At 38.1% G+C, this 13,461-nt stretch overlaps 1 protein-coding gene across 3 annotated transcripts in view; it reads right to left on the bottom strand.

Annotated features, from left to right (window-relative positions):
• The window catches only part of DNAH6 (dynein axonemal heavy chain 6), a 254,336-nt gene that overhangs the window by 201,410 nt on the left and 39,465 nt on the right, over positions 1-13,461 (bottom strand). For 2 of the 3 annotated variants that reach the window (XM_058683522.1, XM_058683525.1), the window contains exon 4: positions 12,495-12,751. In XM_058683522.1, the coding sequence (XP_058539505.1) occupies positions 12,495-12,751 (257 nt within the window). The remainder of the gene's footprint in view (positions 1-12,494; positions 12,752-13,461) is intronic. The other variant, XM_058683523.1, reaches the window with a different exon arrangement.

Below are 13,461 nucleotides of genomic sequence, written 5' to 3' on the forward strand. Positions count from 1 at the left end.
ACATTTTTTATTTATTTTTGGGACAGAGAGAGACAGAGCATGAACGGGGGAGGGGCAGAGAGAGAGGAAGACACAGAATCGGAAACAGGCTCCAGGCTCCGAGCCATCGGCCCAGAGCCTGACGCGGGGCTCGAACTCACGGACCGCGAGATCGTGACCTGGCTGAAGTCGGACGCTTAACCGACTGCGCCACCCAGGCGCCCCTGATAATGTGGCTTCAAAATGATCTGTTATTACAGAGGACATATAACCTCACTATAAAGTTTTTTGTAATTATGACTTCACACAGAAACCACAATGCTGAAATTTGAGAAAGTATCAAACATCTATCTGTGTTTTCTGTTCTAGGTCACTAAACAGGTAATCTCACTAAAAGGACAGAATAGCTTTAGTTTGAAATTTAAAAAGCTTCCTTTAAAAATACTTTTAACAGGGCACTTGGGTGGCTCAGGGGGTTCAGTCTCCAACTCTTGATTTTGGCTCAAGTCACAATCTCAGGGATCCTGAGATTGAGCCCCATGTTGGGTTTCTGCTGACAGTGGGGAGCCTGCTTGGTATCTCTCTCCCCTTTCCCTGCCCCTCCCCTGTTTGGGTGCACACACTTGCTCTCTCTCTCAAAATAAATAAATAAACTTAAAAAATACTTTTAAAAAATGTTTATTTTTGAGAGAGCGCAAACAGGACAGAAGATCCAAAGCAGGCTCTGCACTGAAAGCAGCAAGCCTGATGTGGGGATTGAACTCATGAACCATGAGATCACGACCTGAGCCAAAGTCAGATGCCCAACTGACTGAGACCCCCAGGTGCCCCTAAAAAAATACTTTTAACATAATAGGCTTAGGAACCATCTGAGAACTGGATCATTGGGAAAGTAATATGGCCCGAGCCTGGTGTAGATGATTATATGGTCCTAACAGCCCAAGCCACATAACTCTGTTTCACAGAGTCCCAATCCCAGCATGTGTCCCTCAAGAAAGAGTTGATTGGCCGTACAGGACAGAAATGTGTAATTAGCATCACTTAACCTGAGGTTTCTCAATCTAAGCACTACTGACATGTTGGGCCAGGTAACTCTCTGTTGTGTGAGCCTGTCCTGTGCACTGCCAGCTGTTTAGCAGCTACCCTTACTCTTCCCACTTGACACCAGCAGCACCATCCTCTCTGGTTATGGCAACCAAAGGTTCCTGCAGACATCCCCCAATATCTCCTGGGGGGCAAAATCTCCCAGGTTGAGAACCAGTGATTTAATTTAATGTATCTTAATTGCATATGATCACAGAATAATTGTTTTTTACCATCTACCTATTAATACCACTTATATATGATGGTCCTAGAAATACACATTAGGCAACATTTAGGTAGAAGAAATTTTGTGTCTTCTTTCTTGGCTTTATAGACCCTAAAAATGCTTGGTATTTGGGAAGGGCTCTGCCATACATTCTGATTTATCCACTCGCTAAATTTATCCACTCACTAAATGGTTTGAAAATCAACATTGCACAGAGGATGAAATCATAGAATTGAAAGATGGGAACATCAGATATAATTCTGAATTTCTACCTGCAAATCACGAAACAATATCAAATAGCAAAGTCCTTCATATATCTGTGCCTCAATTTCCTCACCTTTCAACTATAGAGAATGCCCTTGTAAGGAGGTTCTTTTGAGGACAAAATAATATTAATGTACAGAAAGCACACAGTTCAGCCTAGCACAGCATGTGTGACGCAAGTGACAGGAAAAGCTGTCATTATTAGAATGAGTTTATTAGGCACAGTGTATGAGAGGCTGGGTGCTAAAGCCCAACTACTTGGGTTTGAATTCCAGCCCCACAGTTCACTACACTAGCTGGTCAAACTTGCCCAACTCTGCCTCAGTTTCATCATTTGTAAAATGAATCTATTCATACTGGCTACCTTACAGAGTTGCTGTGAAGATTAAATTAATTAATACATATGAAGAACTTGGAACAGTGTTTGGCACATGCTAAGAGTTGGTGTTTGTAGTATTGTGTAACAGTATTCACCTTTGTAAAAGTCTGGTTACCGCTATGACTTTATAGAAGTATCCTTATCAATGTGATCAAGTGTATATATGTTTCAATGACCAAAACAAAAAAATAGCAAAATATGGACACATAGAAGTGGGATGAGAGGTTCTATAGAAATGGGAGAAAAGTCCACATTTGTCAAACACCAACAATGGCTCCTTATATTTAAGCATGAAAAAGAAAGACTTACATATTGCTCCACCAGGCAATCTTCTAAGCTTCAATTAAATGTTCAGGTTAATAAAACTTTCATAAACTATATTTGGAACCCTTCTACTTAGGAAGAGCATAGGGCAGGAACTACTTCTCGCCATCAGGGCAGCATCAGACTTCACTCTTCCATGGGACTGCTTGTAGGAATCTATCAGCCACCCAGGAGCTACCCTCTCCCTAGATGACAACTCAGAGGCAAGGAGATGAGATCCACACTGGGTGGGTATGGAAACCACCCTGGCTTAAAAGCCTTATTACCACATGAGCCAGTATGTCTTGCAATAACTCTGTAAGCATAGATTTCAGGCTTCCTGATAGAGGCATGCCCAGAAAAAGAGTTGCTGCACCATGGTAAGTCCAAAGCTATGGCTCCCCATCAGTTATTTAGAATTCATTTTCAGTCTCCCCCAGTGCAGATATCATTCACAAATCAGGGGTCATTTTTATCATAAGCAATGTTGCCTAAAAGTAACTGACTTCTACTCTTATCAGGATACAGGGAAACAGAGTTTCAGAGTTAACCAAGCAAGATCAGATTCTCATGCAGAGAAAATTGTCCTACAGTCCTCTAGAACAATGCTTCCTAAACTTCCGTGTTCTAACAAATCCACACAATGGTGACATTTTGAAAGGCACCCTGGTGAAGGCATCAATTCTGATTTCTTTCTATTGTAACAAGAAAAACAACACACAAGGTATCCAGGGAAATATTCAGTACTGAATTTGATAAAACTTCCAAATAAAGCCTAGCTCATAAGCCACAGCAGTGACCATAACTGTTTGGAAGTAGCCACCTGCATTTCTAATCAAGACATGATGAATGGTCTGTTCAAATTCTTGACAACCACCACTACCGAGAAACTTTGTTTATAGAAATAGTAGACAACAAATAGCAGATGATTTATTGCTTTGTCTCTTATGGATGGAAACTCCCTTTTCCATTAACCAGAATTGGGATAATTTGTTCTCTTGAAATTGTGAACCAAAGGTACCACCATTCTTCACTTTTAATAGCTTTCCCTTTTTCCCCTTTGATAAATGCAGTGTTGAAATTTCTTGTGAAATGCAAACTGATTTAAAATCCAAACATTTCAAGTATTTCAGAAACAATGGTAAGCTTTCTCTGAAACACAGACAGATGTTACTCTGGCTGAATTTTTCTTTAGGTTTAAATCCATTACAATCACTAAAAATCACTAGAGACCCATTTCCAATATCATTTTCCCAAAGCTGAATTCAAAGAGTGGTATTCTAAACTGAGAGATTTCCCCTAAGATCAGGAACACAACAGGGATGTCCACTCTCGCCACTGTTATTCAACATAGTATTGGAAGTCTTAGCCTCAGCAATCAGACAACACAAAGGAATGAAAGGCATCCAAATTGGCCAGGAGGAAGTCAAACTTTCACTCTTCACAGATGATATGATACTGTATATGGAAAACCCAAAAGATTCCACCAAAAAACTGCTAGAACTGATCCATGAATTCAGCAAAGTTGCAGGATACAAAATCAATGCACAGAAATCAATTGCATTCCTATACACCAATAATGAAGCAACAGAAAGAAAAATCAAAGATTGATCCCATTTACAGTTGCACCAAAAATCATAAAATACCTAGGAATAAACCTAATCAAAGAGGTGAAAAATCTATACACTGAAACTATAGAAAGCTTATGAAAGAAATTGAAGAAGACACAAAAAAGTGGAAAAACATTCCATGATCCTGGATTAGAACAAACATCATTAAAATGTTGATACAACCCAAAGCAATCTATATATTCAATGCAATCCCTATCAAAATAACACCACATTCTTCACAGAGCTAAAACAAACAATCCTAACATTTGTATGGGACCAGAAAAGACCCTGAATGGACAAAGGAATCTTGAAAAAGAAAACCAAAGCTGGAGGCATCACAATCCCAGACTTCAAGACATATTACAAAGCTGTTATCCAGACAGTATGGTACTGGCACAAAAACAGACACTCAGATCAATGGAAGAGAATAGAGAACCCAGAAATGGACCCACAAACATATGGCCAGCTAATCTTTGACAAAGCAGGAAAGAATATCTTCAAGTGGTGCTGGGGAAACTGGACTGCAACATGCAGAAAAATGAACCTGGAACACTTTCTTACATCATACACACACAAAAAAAAAAAAACCCTCAAAAAGAGTGAAAGACTTAAAGAAGACAGGAAGCCATCAAAATCCTCAAGGAGAAAGGAGGCAAAACCTCTTTGACCTCAGCCACAGCAACTTCTTAGTCAACACGTCTCTGGAGGCAAGGGAAACAAAAGCAAAAATGAACTACTGGGACCTCAACAAAATAAAAATCTTCTGCAAAGCAAAGGAAACAATTAGCAAAACTAAAAGGCAACCAACAGAATGGGAGAAGATATTTGCAAATAACCTATAAGATAAAGGGTTAGTATCCAAAATCTATAAAGAACTTATCAAACTGAACACCCAAAAAACAAATAATCCAGTGAAGAAATGAGCAAAAGACGAATAGATGTTTCTCCAAAGAAGACATCCAGATGGCCACCGACACATGAAAAAATGCTCAGCTTCACTCATCATCAGGGAAAGACAAATCAAAACTGCTATGAGATACCACCTCACACTTATCATAATGGCTAATATTAACAACTCAGGCAACAACAAGTGTTGGCAAGGATGCGGAGAAAGATGATCTCTTTTGCACTGCTGGTAGGAATGCAAAACTAGTACAGCCACTCCGGAAAACAGTATAAAAGTTCCCCCAAAAATTAAAAATAGAACTACCCTACGACCCAGCAATTGCACTACTAGGTATTTATCCAAGGGATACAGGTATGCTGTTTTGAAGGGGCACATGTACCCCAATGTTTATAGCAGCACTATCAACAGTAGCCAAAGTATGGAAAGAGCCCAAATGTCCATCGATGGATGAATGGGTAAAGAAGATGTGGTATATACATACAACAGAGTATTACTCAGTAATCAAAAAGAATGAAATCTTGCCATTTGCAACTACGTAGATGGAACTAGAGGGTATTATGCTAAGCAAAATTAGAGAAGGACGAATATATGACTTTACTCATATGAGGACTTTAAGATACAAAAGAGGTGAACATAAGGGAAGGGAAGCAAAAATAATATAAAAACAAGGAGGTGGAGAAAACATAAGAGACTCTTGAAAATGGAGAACAAACAGGGTTGCTGGAGGGGTTGTGGGAGGGGGGGATGGGCTAAATGGGTAAGGAGCATTAAGGAATCTATTCCTGAAATCATTGCTGCACTATATCCTAACTAGCTTGGATATAAATTTAAAAATAAGTTAATTAATTTTTTTAATGTTTATTTTTGAGAGAGAGACAGACTGCAAGTGGGGGAGGGGCAGAGAGAGAGAGGGGGAGACACAGAATCTGAAGCAGGCTGCGGACTCTGAGCTGTTAATACAGAGCCTGACACGGGGCTCAAACCCACAAACCATGAGATCGTGACCTGAGCTGAGGTCCGGTGCTTAACTGACTGAGCCACCCAGGTACCCCAATAAATTAATTTTTTAAAAAGCAAAGAGTGGTATTCTGCTCACATATTTTTTGTTATGTCTTGGACTTTATTATAGTCACAGTTTTGATAATATTTAGTTTGGAATTCATAACAGCAGGGAAACATTTACATATGGGAGTTCCTTTGCAAATAAAACAATGTATTACTTGAATGCAGGATTCTCAGAATAAGCTCCAAATATGTTTTTAAGAAGTATCTCCATAATGTTTTATTTGCCTTAAATATTTCATCGCCAGTAGGATTCCACCCCCCCATGACAAAGTTCTTCCAATATTTCACTTCAGTGATTCTAAATAGTGCATTATTATCTAGAAGTTACTAATATCTATAGATGCATCAATATTCAATAAAACTCCTTTTCTGCAATAAAATTTTAATCATGTCCTGGAGTGTGTTAATCTCTCTTATCTAATCTGTTGATCTACTAGTGGCATTATTGATAGATTTCCTTTGCTTTTCTGGTAACAAATAGAATAAAAATTTCTACACAGGTTGGTAAAATTGCAATTCTGCCACAGTGAGTTATTCTGACATTAGATATTGTGTGTTCTTGCATGCCTAGCTTCTTAAGCTTATTGATGAGATATTAATCTAAAAACAGAATTTGGTTTCATATTTTGTACTTCAATATGCCTTAAAAAGTTCAAATCCTTTTCTGGGTATGGTGGACATCTTTTGGTAAGGTGTTGATATAGCTTGCTTGTAACTACTGATTCATTTGATAACATTTCCATACAAATGAGATATTTAGGCAAAGGACTGGAACGTTACTGTGATTCACAAATCCAAGTGTGAGATGTTTTTAATTATGTTGCCTAATTTCTAATCTTTTTCCTTGTTTTAAATTTAACTTTGTTTTAAATTCAAGTTAGTTAATATACAGTGTAGTCTAATCTTTTTCCTTTTGACCACTGTGTTTATCTTATAGCTCTAGTAAAATTCTAGTTTTAAGAATACGCTATCAAAGAGGATACAAATAAATAGAAAGAGGGTCCATGCTCATAGATTGGGAAATTTAATATTAAAATGTCCATACCACTCAAAGTATTGTACAGATTCAGTACAATCCCTATTAAAATTCAAATGCATTTTTCACAGAAATAGGACAAACCTCAAGAGAACCCAAATAGTCCAAGCACTCTGAGACAGAACAAAGCTGGAGACATCATGTTCCCTGATTTCAAACAATATTAGGAAGCTAAACTAATCAAACCAATATGGTATTGGCATAAAAACACACATATAGATTAATGGAACAGAATAAGAAACCTAGAGATAAAAGCCTGAATATATGGTCAATTATTTTATGACAGAAGAGCCAAGAATATACAATGGGGAAAGGACAGCATGTTCAGTAAATGGTGCTGGGAAGACTGGACAGCCACATTCAAAAGAATGAAATTGGACTGCCATCTAACGTCATACACAAAAGCTAAATCAAAATAGATTAAAGAGTGGGAGAGAGCCAAAGCATAAGAGACTGTTAAAAACTGAGAACAAACTGAGGGTTGATGGGGGGTGGGAGGGAGGGCAGGGTGGGTGATGGGTATTGAGGAGGGCACCTTTTGGGATGAGCACTGGGTGTTGTATGGAAACCAATTTGACAGTAAATTTCATATATTAAAATAAATAAATAAATAAATAAATAAATAAATAAATAAATAAACAAAAAAAACAAAAAAAAAAACAAAAAAAAACAAAATAGATTAAAGACTTGAACATGAGACCTGAAACCACAAAACTCCTAGAAGAAAACATTGGTGGTAAACTCCTTGAGATTGGTCTTGGTGATGATTTTTTTGGATTTGACACCAAAAACACAGGAAACAAAAGCTAAAATAAACAAGTGGGACTACATTAAATTAAAAAGCTTCAATACAGTGAAGGAAATCTTCAAAATAAAAAGGGAACCTACTGAATAGGAGACCATATTTGCACATCATGTATCTGGTAAGAGATTAATATTCAAAAAATATAAGGAATTCATACAACTCAATAATAAAAAACCCAAACAATCCAAATAAAAAATGGGCAGAGAATCTGCATAGATATTTTTCCAAAGAAGACATACAGATGGACAACAGGTACATAAAAATGTACCCAACATCACTAATCATCAGGGGAATGCAAACCAAACCACAATGAGGTATCAATCACCTTACATCTGTCAGAATCATTATTATCAAAAAGACAAGAAATAACAAATGTTGGTGAGGATGTGGAGAAAAGGGAATCCTTGTAGACTGTTGATGGGGATGTAAATTGGTACAATGACCATGGAAAACAATATGGAGTTTCCTCAAAAAATTAAAAATAGATTTTACCATATGATCCAGCAATTCCACTACTTGGTATCTATACAAAGAAAACAAAAACACTAGTTCAAAAAGATGTATGTGTCCCTATGTTCACTGCAGCATTATTTGCAATAGCCAAGATATGAAACCAACCTCAAGTATCCATTAAATATAAAGAAGACGGTGTGTGTGTGCATGTGTGTGTGTATACCCAGCAACTGTGTACACACACACACACACACACACACACACACACACACACACACACGGTGGAATACTACTCAGACATAAAAAAGAACAAAATCCTGCCATTTGCAACAACATGGATGGACCATGAGAGTATTATGCTATCTTACTGTAAGACCTAGGGCAGTTAACCATTTTGTGACTCATTGTAAAATAGAGATAATAATTGTATCTATTGTATAGTATTTTGTGAGGATTAAATGATATGACATACAAAAATAATTTGCCTAGAACAAAGTAAACACTAATGATCTTTTATGACATAAAATGTGATGATTCACTTTCATGTGCTCTCACACAAAGTGGATATATATTCCACTCTCTAGCCAACAATCCTCCCCCATATCTCATAGCTACCCTTCAGTTACAATCATTCTTGTTCAAGGTCTTCAGTCCCAACAAAACAGGATTATTTTGTCTTGATCAGTTCTATTCTCTGTTCTCTATGCTCTTCATGATCTCCCTATTTCCTGATTCTTTACCTAGTTTCCTCTTTACTTGCCCCAAAGCTGACCAGAGTCACTACTATGCCCCCTTGCTGGGCAAAATAATCTGCAGCATATAGTTGTGTACTTATTCAGATTGATATTCCAACATATTTAGACATCTCCTTGAAGCTTATTCCTGACAAAATCATTATACCTAACATATAGCACTAAGTTGATATTTTAGAATAAACTTGATAAACAGAACTATTTTCTCACCAAGAGGGATCATGGTAGAGAGATAATCATTGTAGAACTTCACATCTGACATATTCTACGACACTTGAAAACTATGCAAAGACATATTTTATCACATTACTATTAAAAGGAGTTTAGTATATAACATGTCCTCATGTCACTGACCCAGTGTTTATAACTAGTTTTAACTTCCAATTTAGCTGCTACCAAGTTTGTGCTACCCAAATGACTATCTTTTCATTAGGTTTATAATATCTGGAGTTCAGACTAGGGAGGAAAAATTAATATCAACCCCAAAATGTAATAAAATAAACCAGGATTCCAACTCTATCTTCTTCTTTTTTTTAAATGCTTATTTAGGGGCGCCTGGGTGGCTCAGTCGGTTAAGCGGCCGACTTCGGCTCAGGTCATGATCTCATGGTCCATGAGTTCAAGCCCCGCGTCGGGCTCTGTGCTGACAGCTCAGAGCCTGGAGCCTGTTTCAGATTCTGTGTCTCCCTCTCTCTGACCCTCCCCCGTTCATGCTCTGTCTCTGTCTCAAAAATAAAATAAAAAAAAAAATAAATGCTTATTTATTTTTTGAGAGAGAGAGGGAGACAGAGGATGAGCAGGGGAGGGGCAGAGAGAGAGGGAGACGCAGGATCTGAAGCAGGCTCCAGACTCTGAGCTCTCAGCACAGAGCCCCACATGGGCCTTGAACCCACAAACCATGAGATCATGACCTGAGCCAAAGTTGGACACTTAACCAACTGAGCCTCCCAGGCACTACCGCCCCCCCCAAACTCTATCTTCTTAAATGAGCACTTGCATATTATCATCAAGCATCACTACTATCAGTTCAAAAAAGTATAAAATATCAACTCAATTCCCCAAGTAGAAGTGCTCATTAGTCTAGATATACAATTTATCTCCTGAATTGGACAAAAGCAGTTTCCATATTCATCTTTAATAGAAAATCATTTTACATTTGGCAAACTTTGACTCTTCTCATAGTGGGGAATGAATATCACAAATGGCACTTCTTGATATCTGGGTAATTACATGATTTTTTTTAAAAAAATTTATTTGTTCATTCTGAGAGAGAGTGAGCATGAGTGGGGGAGGGGCAAAGAGAGAGGAAGACAGAAAATCCCAAGCAGGCTCTGCACAGGGCTCGAAGTCACCAACTGTGAGATCATGACCAGAGCTGAAATCAAGATTTGGAGGCGTGGGGCGCCTGGGTGGCTCAGTCAGTTAAGTGTCCAACTTTGGCTCAGGTCATGATCTCACAGTTCGTGGGTTTGAGGCCCGCGTTGGCTCTGTGCTGAGAGCTCAGAGCCTGGAGCCTGCTTCAGATTCTGTGTCTCCCTCTCTTTCTGTCCCTCTGCCACTTGTGCTCTGTCTCTCGTTTTCAAAAATAAATACACATTTTAAAAAAAATTTTAAAAAGTAGTAAGGCAGTGGTGGGAATGACAATGCTATTAAAGGGATTATTTTCTTTTACATCAAAGGTCTTTAAATTCTATTCTATATTAATTCTCCCATCTTAAAAAAGAAAAAAAAAAACCTCACTAGACCCCAATTCTCCTTTCATCTATCACCTCACTTCTTTCATATCTTTGGCATCCCCAAATTAGTAGGTCCAAACCCAAACTCTTTTTTTTCCCCAATAAATCTGTTCCATTCAGTTTTCTGTGTCTCAGATACAAGGAACTCTAATCTTCCTCTTGAGCCCAGTCAACTGGATCATTAAAGTCATCCAGGACTCCTCTCTGGTTTTCCACCTTGCATACAGTCCATAAAAACATCCTGTTGGCTTGACCTTCAACTTATTTCCAGAATTCGACCCACTTCTCATCACCTCCCCCTGGTTCATCTCTCACCTGAATTATTACAGCCTTCTAATTGGTCTTCCTTTTCAACTCTTGCTTTTGAGAAGCAAGAAGAAGTATTCTCTACACAGCAACCAGAGCAGTCCCTTTCAAAATGTAACTCAGATCATGACACTTCTCTGCTTGAAGTCTATCCATGGGTCTCCACTTTTCTCAAAGTAAAACTTAATGTTCATAGGATGACTGTCAAGGCCCTTCATGGTCTGTTTTCTAGCTCTCATTCACTCTCCTACAGTCTTTGCTTCTTGAACATGCCAGGTATGCTCCTGCCTTGGGGCATTTGTATTCACTTTTCTGCAGTCTGGAATGCTTCTTTCTTCTCTCTGTCAGTACATCATTGACTCCTTCTCCTTCCAGTCCTTATTCAAATAGCCGCTTGTCAATGAGGCCTACCCTGACTATCCCAGCTAATTCACAACTTCTTCCCCAGAACTCCTAATCTCCTTCGCTCTGCTCTACTTTTTTTGTAAAACTTATCACCGTCCAGCATTCTCTGTAATTTACTCAGATGTTGTGTTTGTTACTCTCTCCCTCTACTAAGATGCAAGCTCCACAAGGACAGCAATTTTGATCTGGGTGGCTCACTAACATCTCTCTAGCACCTAGAACAGTTCATGCTATAGAGTTGGGTGCTCAATACATTTTGTTGAATGATTGGATTTTTATAGGCATATTTGTTCTTTCTATAAATTATATCTCATTCTAATTAAGCTCTTTCAGGATTTATAATAAATCTATCATTTAAAAATGTTATTCTTCTCTCCCTCTCAATCCTAGAAGGAGTGCTGTCTTCAGTGTTACCCGACTCAGTCAAAACTACAGGGCTGAGTAAGGGAGAAGAAGATAATTCCTAGGAGTTCCTTTTATCTTCCTACACAGCAGAGAATGGGAAGGTAGCTCCAAGAACTTGGTGGTAAAGCTAAACTACTATCAGCTACCAGGAAAGACCGTCTCAACAACAATTGTCAACTCAACCAAACAACAATGGAGGAAAGCCAGTATCAACTTTAAGTTCTGCTACCTGTTGTGCTGAACTTTAAAGCAATTCACAGACCCGCATTTGTACAACTCGTCTAATTATTTTAACAACAAATGTGTGCTTAGAAATAATAGACAGTCTATGTGAATGTATTTGTGTTATTAATCTATATAAATACCTTAAGTTATCAAGCTCCTTTTATTTAAAAAAAAAATCCTTATTCCCACTCTAAGGAAAGTCAAAAGAACATGTAACACAAATCATGCACCTACTTTTTACGCATTGCCTTCTTTTCTCAGCAATCACAAGATATCAAAATTATCTTTGTAATACTGATTAAAAATATATGGCATTACATAATACACACATAGAAGAGGCACAAAAGTGTGCTACTCTCTAAAATGTTGTCTATAAGTAAAAGAAAGCTAAAGGGAAATAATAAAATTATTGTGATTATGATTCATTTGTCATTGGATGATAACCAAAATTATATTTTATATTTACCATTTATACCCAATCAATTATGGATAACATTTGCGATCTTATTTGAAGCTTTTACTGTTTAATACATTGCTTCATAAAAGAGAACTCACTTGAGATTATATGTATCATATTCAGTGGAAGACCTTGGCACTGCAGGGATCATATAAAGAAATCCGAGGTGTTCATTTTCACGTATTATTTTAATGATTTGCAAAGGATTACGAACGTTGGCTTTAACGACTTCTTCCCGATCATGGAAAAAGTACTTAGGGTACGCTGAGGAACTGGTCCCATAGAGACCTCTTCTTCCAATACTGGTACGTGACAGTTTAGGAGGAGAGGGAGAGAACATCTCAGCTGAGGGCTGCTGGATCAAAACAAAGCCAATTTTTAAAATGATGAGTTTTTGCAAAACAAAACCAAAAGACATGACTAAAAAAACATGATAAAATATTAACCTCAAGCACTAATTACTGAAGTTCCTGAGATGTCTAGTGCTCAAAGGCAAGTATTAAAAAAAAAAAATTTTTTTTAATTTGAGAGACAGAACATGCACTTAGGGGAGGGACAGAGGGAGGGAGGAAGAGAGAGAGAGAATCCTAGGCAGGCTTCATGTTCAGCTTTCAGCCTATGTGGCACTCCGGCTAAGCCACCCACGCGCCCCAATCATTTTTGAACTGAAAAACTTCAAACTATTGTAAGGAGTGATATATTCCTTCCAAGTACTCCTTATCCAGGTGTCCATCCCCTTTCCCAAACCCCCAACATCAGCTCTCACTGATGCCTTCTTTCCTTTAAGTCAAGTGTTTATTACATCAAAATGCCACTACTTCTCTGGTGTTCTTGGGAGTCCACTTTTCCTGCTCAGTTGCTTAGTGTCTATCTTGACCGTGGCCTCTCCCCTTAACCTCCTCACCTAGTTCTGACAACCTTAATGCTGTTCAGTGTGTGAATTCTTAGACAGCTGTCATCATAGCTCATAATAAAATACTTTTGAGTAAATGTAAGGGGTGGTTACACTGAGCATTGGGGGATCACTATGTAATAATACCCTTGGAGACGTATACATGTTACAAA

This window comes from Neofelis nebulosa, chromosome 9, assembly GCF_028018385.1.
Source record: "Neofelis nebulosa isolate mNeoNeb1 chromosome 9, mNeoNeb1.pri, whole genome shotgun sequence".
Lineage (NCBI taxonomy): Eukaryota > Metazoa > Chordata > Mammalia > Carnivora > Felidae > Neofelis > Neofelis nebulosa.